Genomic DNA, 23362 nt, shown 5'->3' with positions numbered 1-23362 from the left:
TTGCAAAGTCAACTCACCTTCCTGCAATGTTGATTGACTTTTCTCCCTTTGGAGACTGAATTTGAGTCTTCTCCATGGGCAGTAAAATGGTTATATTAGGCAATCTTGCACCTGCAGATATTTGTTTAAATAGGAACAATCACGGGTGGAAAGTCAACAAACCATACATAATGCCAGGTGCCATCATAGCAATTTCACCATTAGTTAGTTAATGAGGAGGTAACTTTGCAAAGGAAAAAACTCTAATTACTTGTTTATTTTGTTCTGACTTAACAAAAAAATCAATTACTTGTTTATATTATTCTACAGATTTCTTTCTTTTATGGTGTCAACTAACTCACTAAGGAGGAGTAAACAGGTAACTGGTAGAAGAGAAAACTTAGGTGAACATGCATCAATTTTGCCCCTGTAGTTAAAGAATGTGTCAAAGGGATTAGGAGGGAAGTAGAATAGAATTGCGTTACCTGCAGCAAGCCGATGCTTGAGACCCTTTAAAACCGTCAATAGGTATACCTGGCAGTTATTAAGAAGAACTATTAGAATCAAGATCTAGATCATCACGTATCTGTTTTGCCTATGAGAGGGAGAGAGCAGTAGCAGCTCAATTTGCTCTCTGATACCTACATTAACTCTAGATCCACATCTGAAATGAAGGAACTAACATTAGAGATATTAAAAAAAAATTATTAGAGAAGGAACGAAAGTGAAGTAAAGAACAAAAACCAGAAATTATACTACAGGAAATTTCACTGCCAAATGTTTCAATTGTGGTGTCATAAAACTTTGATACTCAGAAGCATTCAGATAATATACAACCTCAATATTTTGAGCACACTGTGATGAGGTTCTAAATTGTTAAAGACATTAAAAGAGGATGAAGCATCCAAGTTTAGTCCATGAAGTAGCAAAATGTTGGGGTGGTGGACAATAAGAAGTTCTGTTAATTCTACAAAAAAGAAACAACACTGGAACTACCAAAAAATGATGCTCCAATCCGAAAACCCACCTCAGCTGTATGAATTTGCAACTTCCTTGCATCAATGACAATTGGGCTCTTTTTGAATGATACACATGGTACAATTCCTAGAGAAGCAGCTTCCTGGTATCCAGTTAACTATCAGCTAATTTCATGACAAACAGAAGTACGGAACATTAAAAATAGCAGTCTACTAACCTCAAATAATGAGAAAGCCCGAGGATCATATTCTGCAAATCCATCAACCAATGAGCAAAGGTTTGACCTTTTAGGAGAATCGGTACTGACTGCCAGATTCTCAATTAGTCTATTTCTCAGAGAAGCATCACGTGGAAGTTGTAAGCAACCCAAAACTTGTGAAAATACTTCTATAGTAGGTATAACACCAGCAATAATTGTTTCCCTATAGACCATTAAGGCCAGTGATGTCCTGTAAATGAATAAAGGATCTTGTCATCAATTGGCTAAATGATGAGTATACAACGCAAATTAGCACCATTTTCAATTTTCCAGCAAAAAAAAAAATTAAATAGAATAAAGACTGTCTCCAAGACTCACAAGGAATCCTCACAAGAGCAAAGATAACCTAGTAATTAGAGGCTAGATCCAACAAAAAAACTGAGAACAGCCCCTAAAAGATGAAAAATATTGGCTGAAACCAACAATTCTAGGCAAAGGGGTCAAAAAGCAGTCAACCTCTTTATTTTGTCAGAACACACACACACACAAACAAAGACTAATTGAGTTATCATCCTTAACAACGTGTCATGTTAATTAGGTATAGGTGAATAAATAACTGAAAGAATACAAAATAGCATTGAAGACATCAGCATGCGTAGTCGTCTCAGGAGTCCGATTGTAAAGTCTTCAAATAAAGACAAATATAACTCTTTAATGTAGTTAAAGCTCAGGAAGATGGCATCAAATAGCATTGACAAGGACCAGAGAGAAATTATTGAAACTAGAATGTAAAATGTGCAATTATAGAAATGTTACATGCACACAAGAAATATAAACCAAAAAAAAAGAAAAATGAGGACGAGGTACATTTGGGACATGACAACAGATGAATGTAAATTTTTAACATCCATGCCTGAATCTACTAGTAATTTCATTTTTAATGATAGTGATACAGTTTTGTTGGAATCCGGCGATATTATGGTCAAGATAATGCCCCAATTTATGTTTAAAATAAAGCTCTAACCTCCCTAAATTCTAGGAGGGGATAGGATCTTATTTATCTCTAAAATTTAAGAGATTGGTTGTATATTAAATTTGTTGTTGTAAAAGGAGAAGGGTTGTGTTAGGTAGCCGACAATCAACAAAAAACTTAGTCGGATCCAAAACATGAACTCTAGACAAATTATGAAAAATCATTGGGGCGTAACCCTTCATAGCGACGCGCTACACTGCCCGCGTGTAATGTCAAATGAGCTAGGGCCGTTGCATTAGTGCTCAGATGTAGTGACAAATGAGCAAGGGTCCCCACATTTGCTTGGACGAATGTGGGTAAAGAAGCTAGTCCAAAATCAAAATCAAAGCCAAAATCAAATTCAAAGTCAAGGTCAAGGCCAAAACCAAAATCATAGATTAAGGATTGGGTCATGGAATATAAGAACATTAACAGGAAAAGCTATGGAAGTGGTAGATGTGATGATTAGAAGAAAGATTAATATTATGTGTCTTCAAGAGACGAGATGAGTAAGGAAAAAAAGAAAAAACTTTATCAGAAACTGGATATAAAATATGGTACACAGAAAATGATAGAGCGAAAAATGGAGTGAGGATTATTATGGATAAAAGCTTAGTAAATGAGGTAGTGGATGTAAAGAGAATAGGGGATACGATTATTATGGTGAAGGTTAGTCTAGCAAGAATGACTATGAATATCTTTAGTACATATGCACCATAAGTGGGGTTAGGTGAGGAGATAAAAGCAAAATTTTGGGAGGACCTAGAGGGACTTATACAAATGATACCAAGAGGAAAGAAAGTGATTATAGGAGGTGACTTAAATGATCACGTCAGTAGAGACAGAAACAACTATAGAGAGGTACATTGAGAGTTTGGATTCGAGAAAATTAATAATGAGAGTAAGTCTATTCTAGATTTTGCTGTGTCATATGGGCTCATCATAACCAATATTAGGTTCAAAAAACGAGACGAACACTTAATCACATATAAAAATGTCACATCAAGCACCCAAATAGATTACTTTCTCATGAGACAAAACGATCGGTTATGTTGTAAGGATTGTAAGGTGATACTAGGAGAGTGTTTAACCATTCAACATAGACTTTTAGTACTTGATGTCCAAGTAAAAAATTGGAAGAGAAAAAATCACACAAAACAAAATCCAAGAATTAGGTGGTGTGATTTAAAAGGGGAGAAACAACTAATCTTCAAAGAAAAATTAAAGGTTAGAAGGGAATAGAATGGAAAAGGACAGACAAACCAAATGTGGAGAGAAATGGCTAATTCCCTGAAAAGCACGACAAAAGTAGTCTTTGGAGAGACAAATGGTAGAGCTCCTAACCTTAAGGAGTCTTGGTGGTGGAATGAAGAGGTGAAAATTAAAAATAAGAAAACTTGCTATAAGGTTGTATATCAGTGCAACAATGAAGAAAATATAAAAAATTATAAAGAAACAAAAAATGCAGCAAAAGAGCTGTTAGTGAAGCAAGGTCAAAAGCATATGAGAATCTATATAAACGACTTGATACAAAAGATAGAGAAATGGATATATATAAATTAACTAAAGCAAGAGAAAGAAAAACAAGAGATCTAAATCAAGTGAAATGCATAAAAGATGAAAACCAAAATGTATTAGTGAATGAGGGAGCGATTAAGGAGAGATGGAAGGAGTATTTCACAAAATTACTCAATAATGGTGGCGACACAAGAGTTAGGTTGGGACATCTTAGTAACTCCAAAGGGAATGTGAGCTATAAATTTTATTGACGCATAAGTTCAAATGAAATAAGACAAGCATTAAAAAAGATGAAAAACCATAAGGCGGTGGAACCGGATAATATACCAATAGAAGTATGGAAATGCATGGAAGAAGAGGGCATCTCCTGGCTAACGAAATTATTTAACGCGATCCTTAAATCAAAAAAGATGCCAGATGAGTGGAGGAAGAGTATTTTGATTCTTATATACAAGAACAAATAAGATGTTCAAAACTATGAAAATTACAGAGAAAATAAGTTAAGAGACATACCATGAAATTCTGGGAGAGAGTAATAGAGCAGAGGCTTAGAAAAGAAACAAAGGTCTCGGAAAATCAGTTTGGTTTCATGCCTGGTAGATCAACAATGGAAGCTATATATCTACTGAGACACCTAATAGAAAGGTATCGGGATCATCAGAAGGACCTGCATATGATGTTTATAAATCTAGAAAAGACTTATGATAGGGTCCCTAGAGAAGTATTATGGAGGGTTTTAAAGAAAAAAGGAGTCTAAATAGCTTATATACAAACCCTTAAAGACATGTATCACGATGCAAAGACAAGGATCAGAACATGCAGAGGGGATACTGAACCGTTTAAAATTACAATGGGATTGCATCAAGGTTTTGCACTAAGTCCATACTTATTTGCTTTAGTAATGGATGAACTCACTAAAGACATTCAGACAGAGATGTCATGGTGTATGCTATTTGCAGATGACATAGTGTTGGTGGACGAAAAAAGAGGAGGAGTGAACACTAAGCTTGAGTTGTGGAGAAACAATTTAGAATCTAAGGAATTTAAATTAAGTAGAAAGAAAATAGAATATATGGAATGTAAATTTAGTAAGAATACAAGAGTAGAGGATGTTATAATAAAATTAGAAGACCAAATCTTATAAAGAAAAGACCATTTTCGATACTTGGGATCAGTGATTCAAAAAGATGGAGAAATTCACGAGGATGTCACACATAGAATTAAGGCAGGTTAGCTAAAATAGATAAATGCATCGGAGGTGTTATGTGATAGTAAAATCCCATTAAACTGAAAAGAAAATTCTATAAGACAGCTATAAGACCAGTCTTGTTGTATGGCTCAGAATGTTGGGCAGTCAAATACCAGCATGAACAAAAGACAATGTAGCGGAGATGAGGATGTTAAGATGGATGTGCGGCCATACAAGAAAATATAAAATTAGAAATGAGGTTATTCACAATAAGGTAGGAATAGTGCCAATCGAGGAGAATGTGAGAGAGACTAGACTAAGATGGTTTGGTCATGTGAGAAGGAGACTAAAAGACGCTCCTGTGAGGAGAGTTGATGAAATGGAACAATTAGTCAAAAAAAAAGGTAGAAGCAAACCCAAGAAAACTTTGGGAGAGACATTAAAGTTTGATATGAAGTGTATGGACCTGAACACAATCGGTTCCTAAACCAAGAACCTAGGATTTGGATCGAGCAATGAGATGGAAATTCTTAATACTTTCATTCAATGATAGGCACTCTACTTATACAAGTTTCTATGCTATCTAGGAGATAATATAAAACAGATTTTAGAGTATAATTTAATCAAGATAATTACTATTTTAACTCCTATCTTCTTCTATTATCTATCCTTATTTTTAGGAGTTTATCTTCACTGCACTTGATCCTTATCTTCACTAAATTATTATCCTCTTGCTGCATATCAGCTACGGTTTCTTCTTTTTGATAACTTCCTTAGCAACTAGGACTCTCCAACACCCCCCCCCCCCCCCCCCCAAGCCTAAGAATAGATATCTCTCATTCCTAGCTTGTCAATGAGAGTCTCGAAACCTAGTCTTGCCATGGATTTGGTGAGAACATCTGCCACTTGATCTGCTGTGGGAATATATATCAGCTTTATATCTCCCTCTTCAATCTCTCGTTGGATGAAACTTCGATCAATTTGAACATGCTTCATTCTATCATGTTGCACAGGGTTGTTAACAATACTTATGGCTGACTTGCTATCACAATATAACCTTGTTGGTTTGGTTAGAGGCATTTGTAGATCCTCCATTTGTCTCACTACCCAAATTAGTTCACAAATCCCTTGGGCAACTGCCCTAAATTCTGCTTCCGCACTACTTCTTGCCACAACTGTTTGCTTCTTACTTCTTCATGTAACTAAGTTTTCCCATAACTTTGTACAAAAGCCTGATGTGGATCGACTATCAATAACTGAACCTGCCCAATCTGCATCGGAAAAACCTTCAGCCCCTCTTTCATTTGTCTTTTGGAACATCAATCTCTTACCCGGTGTGCCTTTTAGGTATCTCAAAATGTGATAAACTGCTGTCAAATGTTGTTGAGTTGGAACATGCATAAACTGACTTATGATACTCACTGAATATGCTATGTCTAGCCATGTCAATGAAAGACAAATTAGTCTTCCAACTAGCCGTTGATACTTTCTCTTGTCAACCGATGGATCATCATCCCTTCTTTCATACTTCCAATTTCTTTCTAGTGGAGTATTTCTTGGTTTGCACCCAAGCATTCATGTCTCTTTTAGAAGATCAAGTGTATACTTTTTTTGGGATACTATCATACCTTCTTTGCTCCTTGCTACTTCCATCCCTAGAAAGTATTTCATTTTTCCCAAGTTCTTTACCTCAAACTCTTCTTTCAATCTCTGTTTTAGGGCTGCCATTTCATCGATATCATCCCCTTTAATGATAATGTCATCCACATATACTGTTAAGATGCATCTTTTTCCATTTCCTTGTTTAATGAATAGAGTATGGTCGGCTTCACCTTGCTTATAGCCAAATTGTTTCAAAGTTGAGCTGAACTTCTTAAACCATGCTCTAGGGGATTGTTTTAAACCATAAAAAGATTTATGTAACTTGCATACCTTGCCATTTTCTTTATAGATAGAAGCACTCTAATTGAATTTAGTTTTCCACCAGAGCAAATGTTTCCTAATAATCTATCACATGGGTTTGAGAGTATCCTTGGGTAACTAACCTTGCTTTATAGCGGTCTATACTTCCATCTGATTTGTATTTGATGGTAAAAACCCATTTGCAGCCTATGATCTTCTTGATTTTTGGTATATCAACCAGTTCTCATGTTTGATTGCTCTCCAATGCCTTCATCTCCTCCATCACAGCCTTTTTCCAGTTTGGATCTCTCAAAGCTTCTTGTATACTGCCTGGGATCGATACTCCATCCACAGTTGTAGTAAATGCTTTGAACTGAGGAGATAACTTGGAATAGGTTAGATAATTTGATATTGGATGTTTGACACAAGACCTTACCCCTTTCTTGATGGCAATTGGCAGATTCAAATCATTGTTCACTGTGTTGTCTTCTTCACTTGGTGGACTTGTCCTTGGTTCTAACAATTGGCTGATTGGAGGATTCGATTGTTTTTGTCTTCTTGAATATACCTTAATAGGTTTTTCAAGACTCAAGTCTCCCTTTATATTAGTTTCCAATAGTTCTGCCGATGGGTGAATAGATTTAGGACTTGAGGTAGGCAGCAATTCAAGGTTATTTTGGTTATAGGTGGCTGGCTGAGAACAATCAGCAGCATCTGTTTGAACCAGATCTTCACTTGGAATAGAGGAGGAAATAGGTAGGATGACCGGTATCAAAACAGTGGGATCTCAATGGTTTTCCCCGATTTGTGACTAATTGCTTGAGTGGTAGAATTTAGTTTCATCAAATGTTACATCACAAGAGACAAAGAACTTTTGTGATGTAGGACAATAACACTTATACCCCTTTTGTGTGAATGAATACCCAATAAATATGCACTTGAATGCTTTGGGTTCTAATTTATGGCGATTAGGGTTTGTTTGGTGGACATACACCACACATCCAAAGACTTTTGGAGGAAGAGTGTTGAGTATCCTAACGTGAGGAAAGATAGACATGAGGTTGTGCAATGAAGTTTGATATTTTAGAACTTTGGTTGGCAGCCTATTGATCAAATAAGAGGCTGTTAGGACAGCTTCACCCCAATATTTGTTTGGAGTAGAACTAGTAAACATTAGGGCTCAAGCCACTTCAAACAAGTGACGATTCTTTCTTTCAGCTACTCCGTTTTGTTAGGGTGTATAGGGGCATATATTTTGATGTAAGATTCCATTTGTGGTGAGGTATTAAGTGAAAGGGTATGAAAAATATTCCCGGCCATTATCAGTCCTAAGAATACAACTGGAGGACTGAAAAATCTTTAGAAATAACTTGTGGAAGTTCTGAAAAATTGCACAAACCTCAGATTTTTCCTTCATTAGGTATACCCAACATACTCTTGTGTGGTCATCTATGAAGGTCACAAACCACCTAGCACCACTCAAGTTTGGAACTCTAGCTGGTCCCCAAACATCGCTATGGATCAAGTGAAATGGTTTGGAAGGAGTATATGGTTTTGGTTGATGAGAACTATGAGTTTGTTTGGCAAGAATACAATGATCACAATTGAGTACCAAATTGTTTTTATTGATGAATAAATCAGAATATAGGTGTTTCAAATATTGAGAACTAGGGGGACCAAGTCGTCTATGCCATAACAAAATTTCTGAATTCAAGCTAATTGAAAGAGAAAAACTAGGAGCTAACTGATTAGGAAGAGCCTTGTTGTCCAATATCCAATAATGACCATCCTTTTCCTCAACACTGCCAATCATCTTCCCCGTGGACCAGTCCTGAAAAATGCAATATGAAGGAAAGAAAGTTACAATGCAATCCAAATCCTTAGTGAGTTTACTCACTGATAGCAGGCTACATTTTAAATTTGGCACATACAAAACAGAATCAAGAGTTAAACCAGCCACACACACACTTCCTCTTCCCTTAATTGAGGATACGATTCCATCTGCCATTAAAACCGTTAGTTCCTTCTCTTTCACCTGAAAATTTTCAAGTATGGTGGTAGAACCGGTCACATGATCGGATGCTCCGGTATCTACAACCCAATAACATTCATTCATCCTTCTAGTAGTCAAGGAGAATACTGAATTACCTTTTTGTGCTATAGGCATTGAAGTATTGGCTGTAAATCCATCTGATTCCTTTGACATATGGGTGCCATTTAACAATTTTTGTAAGAACTCCACCTGATCAGCTGTAAGATTCAACCCCATACCTTTTTCTGTTGTCTGAGCACCTGCCGTTGCTGCATTCTGAATACTTACAGCTGCATAAGCTGGTCTTTCCTTCTCCTTCTTACCCCTTGGTTGCCAGTTTGGTGGCTTTCCATGAAGCTTCTAGCATGTTTGCTTCGTATGATATGGTTTGTTACAATGTTCACACCACTGTTTGGCTTTAGAAACTTCTTCCCTCTTAGATGCAGCAAGTGCAGAACCAGCATTTGGTTCTGGTTGAGTCAGCATAACCCGTCTCCTACTTTCCTCTCTTCTGACTTCTGCAAAAAACTTCTCTGAGAGTTGGCAATGGCTTAATGCCTAGAAGCCGACCTCTTACTTCATCCAAGTCTGAATTTAAGCCTTGGAGGAAGTCAAACCAGTGTTAAAAAATGCACTAGGCGCTAGGCTGGGCCTAGCGCCTAGGCGATGACTAGGAAAAATGATTTTTTTTTTTTCTAAAAACCTTTTGATGTAATTTGATATTATTTTCAGGTAAATCAAAGTTGAAAAGACAAGTGAAATAATGGAATTAAGACTCAGAAAATAAACTATTATATTAGTTATAAGTTCAAGAAGGTAGAAGTAGCAATAATACAACATAAACCATATCCGAAGAATCTAAGTCTAACTATCTAATTGGTATTCTTCCTCTCCATATTCTTCCAATACACGATCTTCATCGGACTCAAAATCAAATTCATTGATTTCTTGCTCATCTTCTTCTTCTGATTGAAAATCATCTTCATGAAGCTCTCTCATCCTAGAACTTCTTCGAGCTTGAAGCATCTCATCTGCTCCCGATGCTTCACCAACCACTTCCCAAGTGAGCCTCGTACCAGGCTCAACTTCTTCATCATCTTCTCCATCAACGATCCATCCTTGTGCATTACTAGCATCACTAGCAAGTAGCACATCAACATTCCTTTCCTTCTCCCTTTTGTGCTTGTTCATCAATTTCGCATTAAATTGAACATAGACTAGATTGTTCAATTGATTCATGCTTAGTCTATTTCTTTTCTTCATATGTATCTACATAAATAAAATAAAAGCAATATCAATATAAATGATAACTGAATAAGGATAACTAATTGATAGTAAATAAATATAATTCATATATACACTAACCCCTTCAAAAGTGCTCCAATTTCTTTCACAACCGGATGAACTAGTGGTTAACGAAATAATTTTTCTCGCCATTCGTTGCAAGTTTGGAGTTTGATTTCCATAAGTCATCCACCATGTAACTACATAGGTCAAACAAGTATAAAGTAAACAAATTTAATTTATACACTAAAACATAATAGAAAGGATTAAAGGAATTTTATACCTGGATTATAATTGTCATCATTTTTCGCACACCCTTGAGTTGCCCACGATTTTTCAAAAGCTCCATCTTTACGAGTATACTTTGGTAACTCAACATTTATAACATGGCCTTGCAATTGACCATCATAATGATAAAACATCTCCACACAGTTAAAAATCCCATCCATCACTTCATTATCAAGTTGTATATCCATATCCTTGAAAAAGTAGTAGGGATTCAAAAGGTAAGCTGCAAAATGTAGTGGACTATCTAGCCTATCTTTTACCCTTGCTTAAATAATCTCCATAATAGGCTTATAGTTCTTTTCAAGATTATTTAAGGCCTCCTTAATATCTTCCTTTGCTTGCTTAATCTCTCTACATAAAAAGCCCATAAAAGGCTTTTTATCCGCATCAACAATTCGAAGCACCTTCACCAAAGGTGAAAAACCTTAAGGCATATAATCACACCATTCCAAAAAGCAATGCTCATCACAGTAGCATAGGCTGCTTTCCCTTTAACAATCTTCGACCATTTGCACTCCTCCCATTCAAAGCTGGTAAACATTGCCCTCAGTTGGGCCTTTTTCTCCATCAAACTCTGTAAAGTCAAGAAAGCAGAAGCGAATCTAGTGACTCCTGGTCTCACTATATCCCTCTTCTTCGTAAATGACCTCATTAAGGACAAGGTCTTATGGTGTGCATAAATGAAGATTGTGAAACTCTTGGCCTGATCAATGACTTTCTTATACTTTACCAGTTTTCCAATACTTTCAAGCATCAAATTGATGGTGTGAATAGCACATGAGGTCCAAAAGATATTTGGCCTCTTCACCTTCAATAATTTTGCCGCTCCCATATTATTGGCAGCATTGTCGGTTACTACTTGGATGACGTTTTGTAGCCCAACTTGCTCAATGCACTTATCCACATACTCAAAGATAAGTTCACTTGTATGTGCTTCATCTGAAGACTCTCTAGAAGAAAGGAAAGCAATACCTGCATTAGAATTAACACATAAGTTAGTGATACTCCTCATTTTTCTATCTGTCCAAGCATTTGTCATAATGTAGCACCCAGTTCGTGCCCACTCTTCTTCATGTTTCTTCAATAACTCTTTTATTCTATCAACTTCCCCCTTTAATAGCGGTTTCTTCAATTGGTATTGACTAGGAGGTTTGAAGCCCGGCCCAAATTGACCAACCGCCTCAACAAACAATTTGAAGCTATCATTGTCAATCGCATTGAAAGGTATACCAGCTTCATACACCCATCTAGCACAATATTCACGAACAGACTGTGTTCTCTCTTTAAATAGTGCTTCACTAATAGTTTGTTGCCTTTGGGTCATTCTCGCACTCAAACAAGTTTCAGGGCTGATGGAGCTAGCAAACTTATCCATAGGACCAAGAGTACAGGACGTTTTTCTGCTACCTAACTCTTGCAATTCATCTTCATCATCCCCTTCCACTCTTTCAGAGATATTAACAGTTGATCTCATCAAATCTTCCTCCTCCTCCTTATTTTTCCTCTTATTCTTTACCTCGGCAATAGCATTCTTACATTTGGCTTGATCAGTTGGAGAAGATTTTGGATATGCAGAAACATTTCCAGAAATGTGGCCAATGTGTTCTTTTACTCTGTAAACACCTCCAGACATAATTTTACCACACAACTTACATTTAATTTTATCCATATTCTTCGGATCAATTAATATTCCATACTCCCATCCAACATCATTTGACTTCCTTTTAAGAATTGAGGAGGCCTCGGACGATGCTCCCGTACTTCCAGTCCTATCCGAATCATTCATTTCACTTCCTGTTTTCTTGTTTTTCACTGAGTATTGAATAATATACATTGAAATTTAATTAAAACTCAACTAATGAAATCAACAGCTGCTGCAGCAACGAAGCAGCAAGCTTGCTACTTGTTGAAGCGCAATACGCAAGCGAGCAACGAGCAGCTTTGCGTTGCTGCTTGCTGCTGCGTTGGCGGAGGAAGATGGATAGTTGGATACATACCGCAGCAAGACGCGATCGGCGACGAGAGAGAACGACCAACAGGTGAGGTCGGCAGCAACGAGAGAGCAAGACCAAGAGAAGAGATCAATGGCGACGGCGAACGACCAAGAGGAGATCGAAGGCGAGAGAGAGAGAGAGGAGCCGCGATGAACACAACCAGAGAGAGAAAGGGAAAGGGGGAATAGAGAAAGAGAGGGGGAAATAAGGTCGGCCCAAGACGCGCACGACCTAGGTGGCCCAGGTCGTGCACGACACAGGCCGCCACCCAGGCGGTTAGGCGCCGCCTGGTCCGCCTAGGCGGCACCGCGGCCCGATTAGTCGGCCATGGCGCATAGGGCTGCCGAGTAGCCCTAAATCGCTGCGGCCGGTTGCCGCTCGACGCCTAGGCCGCCGCCTAGGCCGAATTTTCGAACACTGAGTCAAACACCTGCTCTTTCTCCAACATTCTGTTGTACTTCTGACTATCACCTAAACACTCCCATTTTGGATCATAAAATAGATCCATCTCTTGCCAAAGCTCTACTAGGCTGTTGTAGTATTCGGTGAGCCCGAGACCACCTTGTTTTGTAATCCTAATAGCTGCTCTAATCTCAAAACACGAGACTATGTTTTCAAGATCAGAGTATAATTCTTGGATTGCATCTCACACCTCTTTTGCAGTCTTGTAAAACAGATAGGTTCAGCCTATCTTTGATTCCATCGAGTTGATCAGCCATACCATGAGAATAGAGTTTTCTACTTCCCATCGCTGGTATTCCGTTGACTCTTCTAGAGGAGTTTGGATAGCCCCGGTGAGGTAACCGAACTTCCCCTTGCCTTTGATCACCAAGGTCACGGACTGAAACCATTCCCTGAAGTTTCTTCCGTTTAACTTGTGTTGTGTAATCTGCAACGTTTGGTTATCCATGGTGAGAATGTTAGCAAGAGGTATGGTCGCCTGTGTGATCGGTGGTTGAGGGACTAAACTACAAGAGGATTCTTCTACCGTAGGAGTTGGGGTTGCTAGATTAGAACCGGCCATATTGATTGAGAGTCTTGGTTATGATAACCGAGCTCTGATACCATGAACACAATCGGTTCCCAAACCAGGAACCTAGGATTTGGATCAAGCAATGAGATGGAAATTCTCGATACTTTCATTCAATGATAGGAACTCTATTTATACAAGTTTCTATGCTATCTAGTCCTACTATTTAGGAGATAATATACAATAGATTTTAGAGTATAATTTAATCAAGATAATTGCTATTTTAACTCCTATCTTCTCCTATTATTTATCCTGATTTTTAGGAGTTTATCTTCACTGCACTTGATCCTTATCTTCACTGAATTATTATCCTCTTGCCGGTTTCTTCTTTTTGATAACCTCCTTAGTAACTAGGACTCTCCAACAGAACCTAAATGAAGATATGACAAAAGACAGAAATACATGGAAGTCTAGAATTCATGTAGCCAACCCCACATAATGGGATAAAGGCTAGATATGTTGTTGTTGTTGTATTAGTATTTTAAATAGTTTTGTTTGTATTTTAAATTCCTAGATTTTAGGAACCTTTGTCTATTTAAACTCCACATGGAGTATTCAATTGGGAGACACAGAAGTACAGTTTTCTTCTTCCCCATCCAAGCTGTGCTCTTGCTGTTCTTTACAGTTTTCAACAAGTTTTCTCATATCAAAAAAGTAAAATGCCATTTTCAACATTCTAACATTGAAAAAAAGGTGTGATAAAAGAATCTTAAAATCTATTTTCAGGCTTTAGTTTCTGAACTATCAATCTTAAAAGAAATGTAAAAGAGGGGGAATTAAGTGATAGCACTCCATATTTCTCATTTTGTCACTATTCTAAGTAGTTACACACATTTCTATATGTTTTAAGGTATTAATACATGTTCCCTCCAACTAAATAAATTAAAAAATGAAAGGACTTATTTGATTGGGTGCAGGACAAGCATCCATGTGACAGATACAGACATCAGACCTCTTGAAAATGTTATTTCTTAAGGACAGGCATCACTAGTTCATGTCATGGCATAGTAACTTCATTTGGACAACTTATGCTTGACCCACCAACCTTTATAAACTGTTCCTCATTTGTCTGAAAGTCAGTATCTATGAAAGTAACAAAATGGTTGTTGCAGCAAGTAAATCAAAGACATGGCAATCACTTTCAGAAGTTGGTGAACGGTCCTCACATAAATCTGAAGAGTCAAATTAGTGAGATTCTGTAAAGAAACTGAAATTAGTTTTCCAAACTGAATTCAAGGAATTATTTCATTATCTTTCTTGTGTTTTTCCCATAAAAAGCACAATATGATCATTTGCATAGGTGAATCACTTGAATTGGTTTCAGAATATCTCAAAGCATTTACATGACCGGTGCAATCACTTTCAGATAAAATGTATAAAACCTAATAATTAAAATTGTAAAAGACTACCAACTGTCAGTTTCACTTGAGATCTTTTAATTTATATACATAAACTTACCGTGGTTATAAGAAGCACCTACCATTTATAATCAATTTGTGGCTGTCCTAAGTTGACAGATAAGACAGGTTCACCAAGCACACAAGCTTTCTCAAATCTGCGTAAGCTCATGGCTGCAAGCAAAATTTGTAATGCACAATTAAACCAGATTTTTTTGGAAAATGATGCAATAAAGTTTTCTAGAAAACTAAGATTGATTTCAAACAAAACATTGATGGGCTTTAAATGAAACAGTCATTAACATGGAGCTGAAGGAAATAAAATTATGATATCAAGCCATTAAGAGGAAGGCGGTGAACCCCATATGAGGCAACTTAAAATGCCAGAATTGTATTGAACTCCTATATTGCATTTCTACTGCCCTTGGGAAAAGACAACCATAGTTTCTGACATCATTACTGAAAGAACAGAGTTTCATCAATTCTGGCAAGTCATTAACAAAAGAATTTTAAGAGGAGGAAAATGCTCGAGGGAGGACTAAAGATATCCACTGCAGTTCAACAACCATTATCTGGTGAGCTAATGGCATTCAGGTCTACTCATTTACCTAAAGGTATTAACTAAGAAATATGATATGGAAAAAATAAGAAATATGCAGATTTGGGAAATATCATTAGCAAAATAAGGTGATTTGGGAAAAAATAAGGATACAAGTACGATAAGGAAGTGTCCGGCCAAATAATAATGTTTCTTATTTAGTAGTAATGCTTATGAACATAATAACCAAAAAAGTAATGAAAATGTTAAAAAAGTACTGCTAATACAGTATAATGAAATCATTCAATTTTTAATAATGATAACACTAAAATATTAACCAAAATGTAATCTAACAAAAAGATACCAGTAAAAATCCATAATGATGATGATAATATAAATATCTTCCAACATATGAATAAGAAAAATAGTCAATATTTATGGCAGAGTTCTAATTAGGGATCAATTGTGAATTTGTGATTTTTATTTTTTATCCAAAAACTTTTTATATTTGTAAGTTCTACCCCAAAAAAGTTCTAAAACCTCTATTAAGGACCCTATCATATTCTCAAGCATGCCCAATTCATTGACACACGTCTCAAGTGTCCTAGAAATGTCACAAAAGGAAAACTAACAATAAAAGAATTAAAAAATGCCATTTGCATGTTTGATGCATATACATGAGACGAGATATGGTACCCAATATGCAGTGTCAATGCTTTCTCAGTTAGTAACATAGCTGGAGCTGATGAAGTAAATTAAATATTTTCTCCAAAGGATGGCAGAAAAAGAGTAGACTAAATCAACTTCAACATGTAATTCCTAATCAGCGGTAAATGATATCACTTCTATTTCATGTACTCAAACCTCAAAGTTACTTCACCGCATTTATGGAAAATCCTATACAATGGTAGGACTACAACTACATAGAATTTTAGAATTTGAAGGCAAACTACAATCATATGAAGAAATATGGTGATAAACAACATTAATTGCAAGAAGGAAAAAAAATTGCATGGCATCATCTCAAACTTAGACATACAAAATTTTTATCCTAAAAACTATTACACGTGCAACAACAGTACCTCAAGCCTTAATCCCACTGGTAAGACTAATACACGTACTAGGAAAAAAGAAATAAAAAGAGGAAACCTGGAACTGATTAATTTTGGAAACCCATCCAAAGATGGCTAAACAACTCTGCCTCCAAACTTCCAAATACTTTCTTTCCATGAGAGAGAAAGACAGAAAAAAGCTGGTAGAAAAACAATTAATCCTACCTATTAGACACCTGGACATGGCAAGGCTAGGAGTGACACCATCCTTCTTGGCTTGAGAAAGGAGCAGGAGGCCAACTTCAAGATCATCCTTCCTGAACAATTCAACAGAAAGATAAAAAATAATAATAATAAGGGTGGTCAGAAATGTAGATTCACACTAAAAAAGTAAGATGTTAACTGCACTATCCATGACAGATGATAAATAAAACTAGAGCAATTACTTTTCACTTGCCACTAATAGAATGGAGTATGTGATGGTGTTTGGGCACAGGCCAACCCTCTTCATTTCAGATAAAACTTCCAGAGCTTTTTGCAATTGATCCCCGTCACCTGTTGCAAAGTCTCAGATGACTTATTAAAATATTCTGCTGTAACAATTCCGGTAACACAAATGAAACAAATACATGTCCCATTGAAGTTTTATATACATCATTATTACATAAGAAGGGGCAGTCTTTCCAGTTAGACAAAGAAGTAAAATCAACTTTTTCAGCTCCACAGGTCCTTTCTAACTAATTGAAATCAATGCCTTTATATTCCCTAAACATCATATGACTGGTAATCACTCTCTTAACATGATTCATGAAAAAGAGTTCTCACAAGAACTTGCTTTCATATCCACGATAATGATGGAAAGATCAGAAACCAATGACAATAAAACTAATAATTCAAATAGATTTCAAGCAGTTTAAAGGGTTTATATCTGATTGTATATTTCCTGCAGATTTTCGTCTTTTGATTTGATTCAAGACACCTATTAAATTCTAAGAACAATATGTTTCAGAAGAAAATATTTTTCTTTTCCATATGATGCCAAAGGAAAAGAGCTTCAGAACGAATCCATAATATAATCTCAAAGAGAAGAGCTGCGACCAAAAAGAAAAATAAGACATAGACTAAGATGGAGAAAAAGGAAGAACTTTCCTAGTTAAATCCAAATGGTGGGAATTAATAAAGCTGTAAAGTTAACTTTGAAGTGTAGATCAAACATATGGAAAAATAAAAATGATAAATCTTTTTCAAGCTAGATTATTGAGTTGCCAATTTTTTGCTTAGAAAATCATATTTTTCCTTCCAGCACATTTCATAAATTCAAAATCACCATAAATGAGGAGAATCTATCCAAAAAAAAAAACTAACTAAAACGTAAAAATGGTTTCCAAAATAGCAATAATGGTACAAGGCAAATTATGGCCAACAATTAATTAATTAATACACTAATATTAATTAGAGTTTCAAGATAGACATGAACAAAATTTCTCAGGGGATATCCACTTGATGTTACTAACAAGTAATGAAAATGGTTTAGAGGAAGTTTTAGAGTTGCAACTCAGAACAATCATTAGCATAATAACTTTTGTCTTCTCTACTTAAGTTTCATGCATTCATTAATAGTTCCCATTGCATTATAAGGGTTTAAATCAATTCTCCACATACTGCATATATTACTATTTTTCCCTGCATAGGCTGCACGGCTGATTTTATAGAGTTGAAAATACAAAAAAGGTAAACAAACAGGTAGCAAGCTTCAGCTCCTGATGAAGGAAATTGTTCCAAGTTTACTTAATCATAATTTCCGTACCACAAATCATGGATTATAGACACTTTAATGAAAAAATGAGACATCTTCAGCCTAGTTTATAAGGCCATATAGAGAAAGCTAAAAGGAGTGCTTACACAAGGCAGTAATTAAGGCATTCATCATCGAGACTGTTGGTTTCAGTTTAAGAGACTTGATATTCTCATATAGCTCCAGTGCCTTCTGCCAGTTTTTGGCCTGAAATGGATTGTGTAATAACATCATTTTGATAGCAAATTTTATAACATAGGAAATCAAAGAAGATGAATTTAGTTCATTAAGTGCTTAGGAATAACTATACATAAACATGCATGCAACGCAAAATGCCTTGGCCATGTTGTAATGGGCTGACTCGGAAACCTGCAAAGGGGCAGTGGTAACATTGAGAAAAGTCATGGCGGCCCCAAGCCAGGATCAAAAGCACCTTTCTTTTCTCTTCCAGGTGTGTTCTTCCAACTCTGGCATATTATCAGTCATATAATAGTAGTGGAGAGGTCTTACTTGGATGCATCTTAGATGTCACTGTAGTAGGGGAGAGGTGGTAGTGTGAATCTCATTGTTGTACTTACAGTGGCTATTTTCATGATACAGTACATTATGATAGGACTTCACATAGACAACCTTTAGACTCTGCTTTACCAACTTTTATATCAGGAGGATATTTTGTTTTCATCTACAGTTTTCTTAGTTTTTAGGGATACGGTTACCTTTCCTATGCCAAACTTACATCAGATAGACAAGCTACTCCTCCCCTTTCACGACCACTTTTCCCCTGTCAAACATTGCGTGTCTACTGTCTTCATCATTTGGTCCTCTGGTCATTGACTATATAAGGCTTATACTAAGCTTGGCTTGTACCATCTTGTGTAATTATTATTATAATTATTTTAATCATATTCACTCTTGATCAATGGATCCTCCACAAAAGTTTCAGTCCTCTAAACCACGAAAGTTATTTTAACCATATCCATTCTTTTCATTCCAGTGGCATTGCTGTCTTGGTCATTCATCCCTAATCTTGTGCTTAGACACCACCAAAACAGACTTGTTGAGGATAAGAAAAACATATTGAAGCTGATTATTACTTTGTTTGAGTGCATTTGATGAAAGAACTAAACATATTGTAATTGATTATTACTTTATTCAAGATGCATTATTGAGTAGGAATAGGGCTTCATAGTCTATGAAGAATGAGGATCTATAGGTACATATATTTATAAAGTTTTGAGTTGTAAGCATCTTAACAGTACGTGTGCCAAGCTGGATTATATATTGAAGTTCAGCATAGAGTTGGAAAGCAACCCCCTCAGTTCTTTGTCTAATCTCTCTTTAACATTTTCAATCTAAACAGATTAATGCCTTCATCTCAAAAAAAGTGCAGTGTTCAATGAACAATTCCTTTTCCTTTCAATGAAAAAGAGTAAAAATCAAAGATACCGGCATTTAGCAGCCCAACATGTAGGAGATTCCATGGTTTTCTAATAAATTATTGACTTTTTTCAACTTGACCGGCCTCCCTAATCCATTTTAAAATTTAGGAAGTAGAGAAAAACACGGGAGAGGGAAGAATTTGAATAAGATTTTTCTGATAGACATGAAGATTTTATTCTGGGAATTTTTCCAAAATAAGACCACCAAACTTTTGGCAGTCATTGACGCATTTCTTTCAAAATATATTTTTCTGAAATAGTTGTGTTTCCATGTTCTACAAGTTGATTTGACACTATCAGCTATATGATGGACCATGACCGTGTTAATTATCTTCATTCACCACCATCTCACAAAAATTTTCTATATGAAGATGGTGTTAAAACTTTATTTCATCATTCCCTTGGTAGAGGTTTGCATCAGGAAGGGCATTTAGCATAAAATTTTGCTACATTATATTTTTGCATAGATTTGTATTGTCAATGTGAGTTTAAGAAGTCAATTGATGTTATGGATGCCATGTCACCAACTTGAACTTGGTTAGTATAAGGTGAAGTTGATGATTACGATAATGTTCCCTCATTCATTTCAATTTTCTCACATAGAATAGATGATTAAAGTCAAAAACACATGGGGAAATGTGAAAAAGAGAAGGAAAAAAAATGAGCTAAATATTGAGCTTTTAGTTCTCATAAATTTGGGGGAAAATAAGTTTTGTAATCAATAATTTGATATTTTTCCTTTTTAAGTCCTAGTCCATTGTTTAAATCCAAAGGCAATGCATATCTATGATGTGAATCAGGTTGCTAAAGCCTCACAAGATCTGTTGAGCATTCATGGAGGCCCAATAACAAGATTACAAGATTTGGGGTTGATAGATTGAATGATTGATTGATTGAGAAGATTTACAAGATTGCAAGATTTGGGGTTGATTGATTGATTGGTTGATTGACTGACAAGATTGCAAGATTTGGGGTTGATTGATTGATTGACAAGTTTGCAAGATTTGGGGTTGATTGATTGATTGACAAAATTTGCAAGCTTCGAAGATGATTGATTGATAAGATCCAAGCGCATAAAAATGAATGGTTGAATATTTGACCACTTCCCTTATTTCCTACTTTGTTTTTAAATCTTTTCTATTTTAGATAATTCTTGTTTCTTTATTATCAGATTATGTTATTTCCTTCTTGTAATCAATTCCTACTATGCCTAGGATTTGATTTATTTCCTTCTAGTTTAGGATTGGTGATCGGCTATATAAGCCAATGTAACCAGAGAGGAATTTAGTTTTTGGACAATATTATTAGTGAGAGTTTTCTCTTTGATTCTTCAACGAACTACTTTGAACTTATCAAGATTTTATCTTGTGGCGTTCATCCTTGACTTATCACTCACAACTCTTCTCATCTATCTTGAGTGTGGCGTCAACTCTACCTTCTTATACCTTTGGTTCTTATCTCTTTATAGATAACGGGTCAAGGTCCTTTGTTTTTTTTATTATGAATCTGTTTTAGAACGATCCTTGGCAAAGGAACCATTTTTGATCGTCGGGTCTCACCTTCCTTCGTGGGGTTCACATCAATCTAGGGCTGAAAAAGTAAGACCAAGTCATAGGCTACAGTGTACAGTTTTGGGATATAATGAACAATGAACCAGCTCTTTCAATAGAGACTAGTTTCTCAGGGACAGGTAAATACCATATGAAAAAGAAGTTCAGCTTCCAAGCAAAAAAAAAAAAAAAAAGAAAGAAAAGAAAAAAGCTGTTCAGCAATAAACATGTTAACAAACATATCAATTAGCTTATGGGACATACATTGCTACAGGCCCCCATCAAAGAGCTATATGATATGGTTCCAAGATGCATTCCATGCTTCCTGGCTTCCTGTATGATTCCAAAGGCAGCATCCACCTTCCCAGCATGCCCCGCAACATCTATCATTGCACTGAGAAATGTCTGTGTAAAAGAAAAAAAAAATTCTAGTAAATGATCTCCATTTACAAAATTGGAGTTAAGATGACCATCTTTATGCTAGGACTATTTTTCAGTTCAAACAAGAGAACACCAGAAAAATAAACCAACCTGATTTAACCATCAAATTTGGGTTATCTTCCAATAAATATCAACTCCTATTCTTTATTTTTATTTTTTTTTCCCTTCTAGCAGCCATCAATTATCAAATGATCTCCTAAGTATTGGTCATTGAAATGAGCAAATTGTTCATCAACAATTGGTTACTGAGTTATTAAGTGATACCAAGGATTTTATCATTTTGATCATTTAATAGGCAAATTTAAAATAATTTTAGTTACATTGTATGCCAAATTTGACTCTGTACTACTGGAAAACTAAATACCTATTTTACAGTTAATAATTGCAACTTTAATCTGCCACTCAATTAGTTTGCTTATTTGGCCAGGTGATGTCATATCTTAGCCATCTTATGTAGGTCAAATTGTAAACAGACAGTGAACCCAAATCTCCATCTCTTTGTTAACCCTTAATCATTGCAATGCCGTAAGATCAACAACTCAAACAAACTATAATCATATCTTAACCGACACGAGGCTAGAAAAATAAACTTTATTGTTTTCCTTATCAAGAAAGATGAACAATTTGACAAGTTATTGGTTATGTTGCCAATCTAGAGTGAAAAAAGTACCTCATCAGCGATGACACCCTTTCTTGTCATGTCACTGTATACACTACAGGCAAATTCCCAATCAGCGGTCTGGCTGCAGCTATTAACAGCAATCGTGTAAACCTCTGGAGTGCCCTTGATGTTATATTTATGAATCATATTGTATGTTTCTCGAGCCCGATCAACCTAAGAGCAAACATTTGTCATTTCTTTTTACAAGAATATGCTAGTAGAGACTATCGAGGTAATATTAAAAAAGTGAATGGATATAACAAAAAAGGAAGATGGCTTCTTTGAGGGAATAATGGACAATCTCACCTGGCCAGCATTTGCACATGCCTTCATCAAAGCACCAACAGTGATATGATCTGGGTCTATAGGCTGTGTCTCAGTGGTCATTTCTGCTAGCACATCAAATGCACGATCAACTGCTCCTGATTGACCACATGCTGTGATGAGAGCGTTGAAAATAACTCGGTCTGGCTTCACATTCTACTGCACACAAGATGTCATCATTGTGAAGAGTAATGTACTGTTTCAGTACAAAATTAAATTATAAAAGCACACATTCATATTTGCAGCTTAATTGCCAAATAAAAGTATGATTACTGGTAGCATGTAATTATGATGGCAAAGAGGGACTTTGAAAGAAAGCTAAAGCCATACCTTAGACCTCATGATGCCATAAGCACCAAATGCTTTAGCAACTTGCCCAGCTCTGGCACAACCATCTATAAGTGCCCCATATGTATGAACATTTGGTTCTACTTCAGCATTGACCATTTCATGGAAAACCTAAAATGACAAGTTCAAGTTTTCACATTAGATGGCATACAAAAATAACAAAAGTGAAGATATTTTGGTTTAGGAAATATACAAGAAGAAAAGGTTGTTACTGATATTTGCCCATTACTATGTTGTAGAATAAAAGCCAATATATGCCTTAATAAGTAAAAAGAATCCAGGCTCATTAGGAAGAAGAAGCCCATTACGGTCAGTAATGCAGACTTCTAAAGCAGAAAGAGCACAAAAGTGCATATGAACAAGGTTAGAATAATTTTTTAACCTTCTTGGTACTCAACTAAGCTTTTCCCAA

The 23362-nt window shown here is 36.0% G+C and overlaps 2 protein-coding genes across 9 annotated transcripts in view; both read right to left on the bottom strand.

The window, feature by feature from the left end:
• LOC127796989 (pentatricopeptide repeat-containing protein MRL1, chloroplastic) overlaps positions 1 to 23362 on the bottom strand; it is a 28506-nt gene that overhangs the window by 1861 nt on the left and 3283 nt on the right. For 2 of the 6 annotated variants that reach the window (XM_052329385.1, XM_052329391.1), the window contains 12 exons: positions 22933 to 23061; positions 22585 to 22758; positions 22288 to 22452; positions 21441 to 21581; positions 18295 to 18394; positions 16839 to 16947; positions 16618 to 16709; positions 14886 to 14976; positions 1175 to 1406; positions 1007 to 1099; positions 465 to 513; positions 18 to 111 (listed from right to left, as the gene is read on the bottom strand). In XM_052329385.1, the coding sequence (XP_052185345.1) occupies positions 18 to 111; positions 465 to 513; positions 1007 to 1099; positions 1175 to 1406; positions 14886 to 14976; positions 16618 to 16709; positions 16839 to 16947; positions 18295 to 18394; positions 21441 to 21581; positions 22288 to 22452; positions 22585 to 22758; positions 22933 to 23061 (1469 nt within the window). Of the gene's footprint in view, positions 1 to 17; positions 112 to 464; positions 514 to 624; positions 644 to 1006; positions 1100 to 1174; positions 1407 to 8522; positions 8609 to 14454; positions 14578 to 14863; positions 14977 to 16617; positions 16710 to 16838; positions 16948 to 18294; positions 18395 to 21440; positions 21582 to 22287; positions 22453 to 22584; positions 22759 to 22932; positions 23062 to 23362 lie in introns of those variants that run through there. The other 4 variants (XR_008022104.1, XR_008022105.1, XM_052329403.1 and 1 more) reach the window with 4 other exon arrangements.
• LOC127797016 (uncharacterized) lies at positions 9579 to 14444 on the bottom strand. 3 transcript variants are annotated; one of them, XM_052329435.1, is made up of 3 exons: positions 10377 to 14444; positions 10175 to 10293; positions 9579 to 10078 (listed from the first exon to the last, which is right to left on the bottom strand). In XM_052329435.1, exons 1-3 carry the CDS (start codon positions 10567 to 10569, stop codon positions 9674 to 9676), a joined length of 717 nt encoding a protein of 238 aa, XP_052185395.1. In that variant the 5' UTR covers positions 10570 to 14444; the 3' UTR covers positions 9579 to 9673. The 3 variants fall into 2 exon arrangements, 1 of the variants encoding a protein (XP_052185395.1); XR_008022107.1 differs by having other exon boundaries at positions 10175 to 14444.

Source organism: Diospyros lotus, chromosome 1 (genome assembly GCF_014633365.1).
Source record: "Diospyros lotus cultivar Yz01 chromosome 1, ASM1463336v1, whole genome shotgun sequence".
In the NCBI taxonomy this organism is placed as follows: domain Eukaryota; kingdom Viridiplantae; phylum Streptophyta; class Magnoliopsida; order Ericales; family Ebenaceae; genus Diospyros; species Diospyros lotus.
The sequence above is the reverse complement of the archived record's forward strand: the minus strand, read 5'-3'. Positions and strand labels throughout refer to the sequence as shown.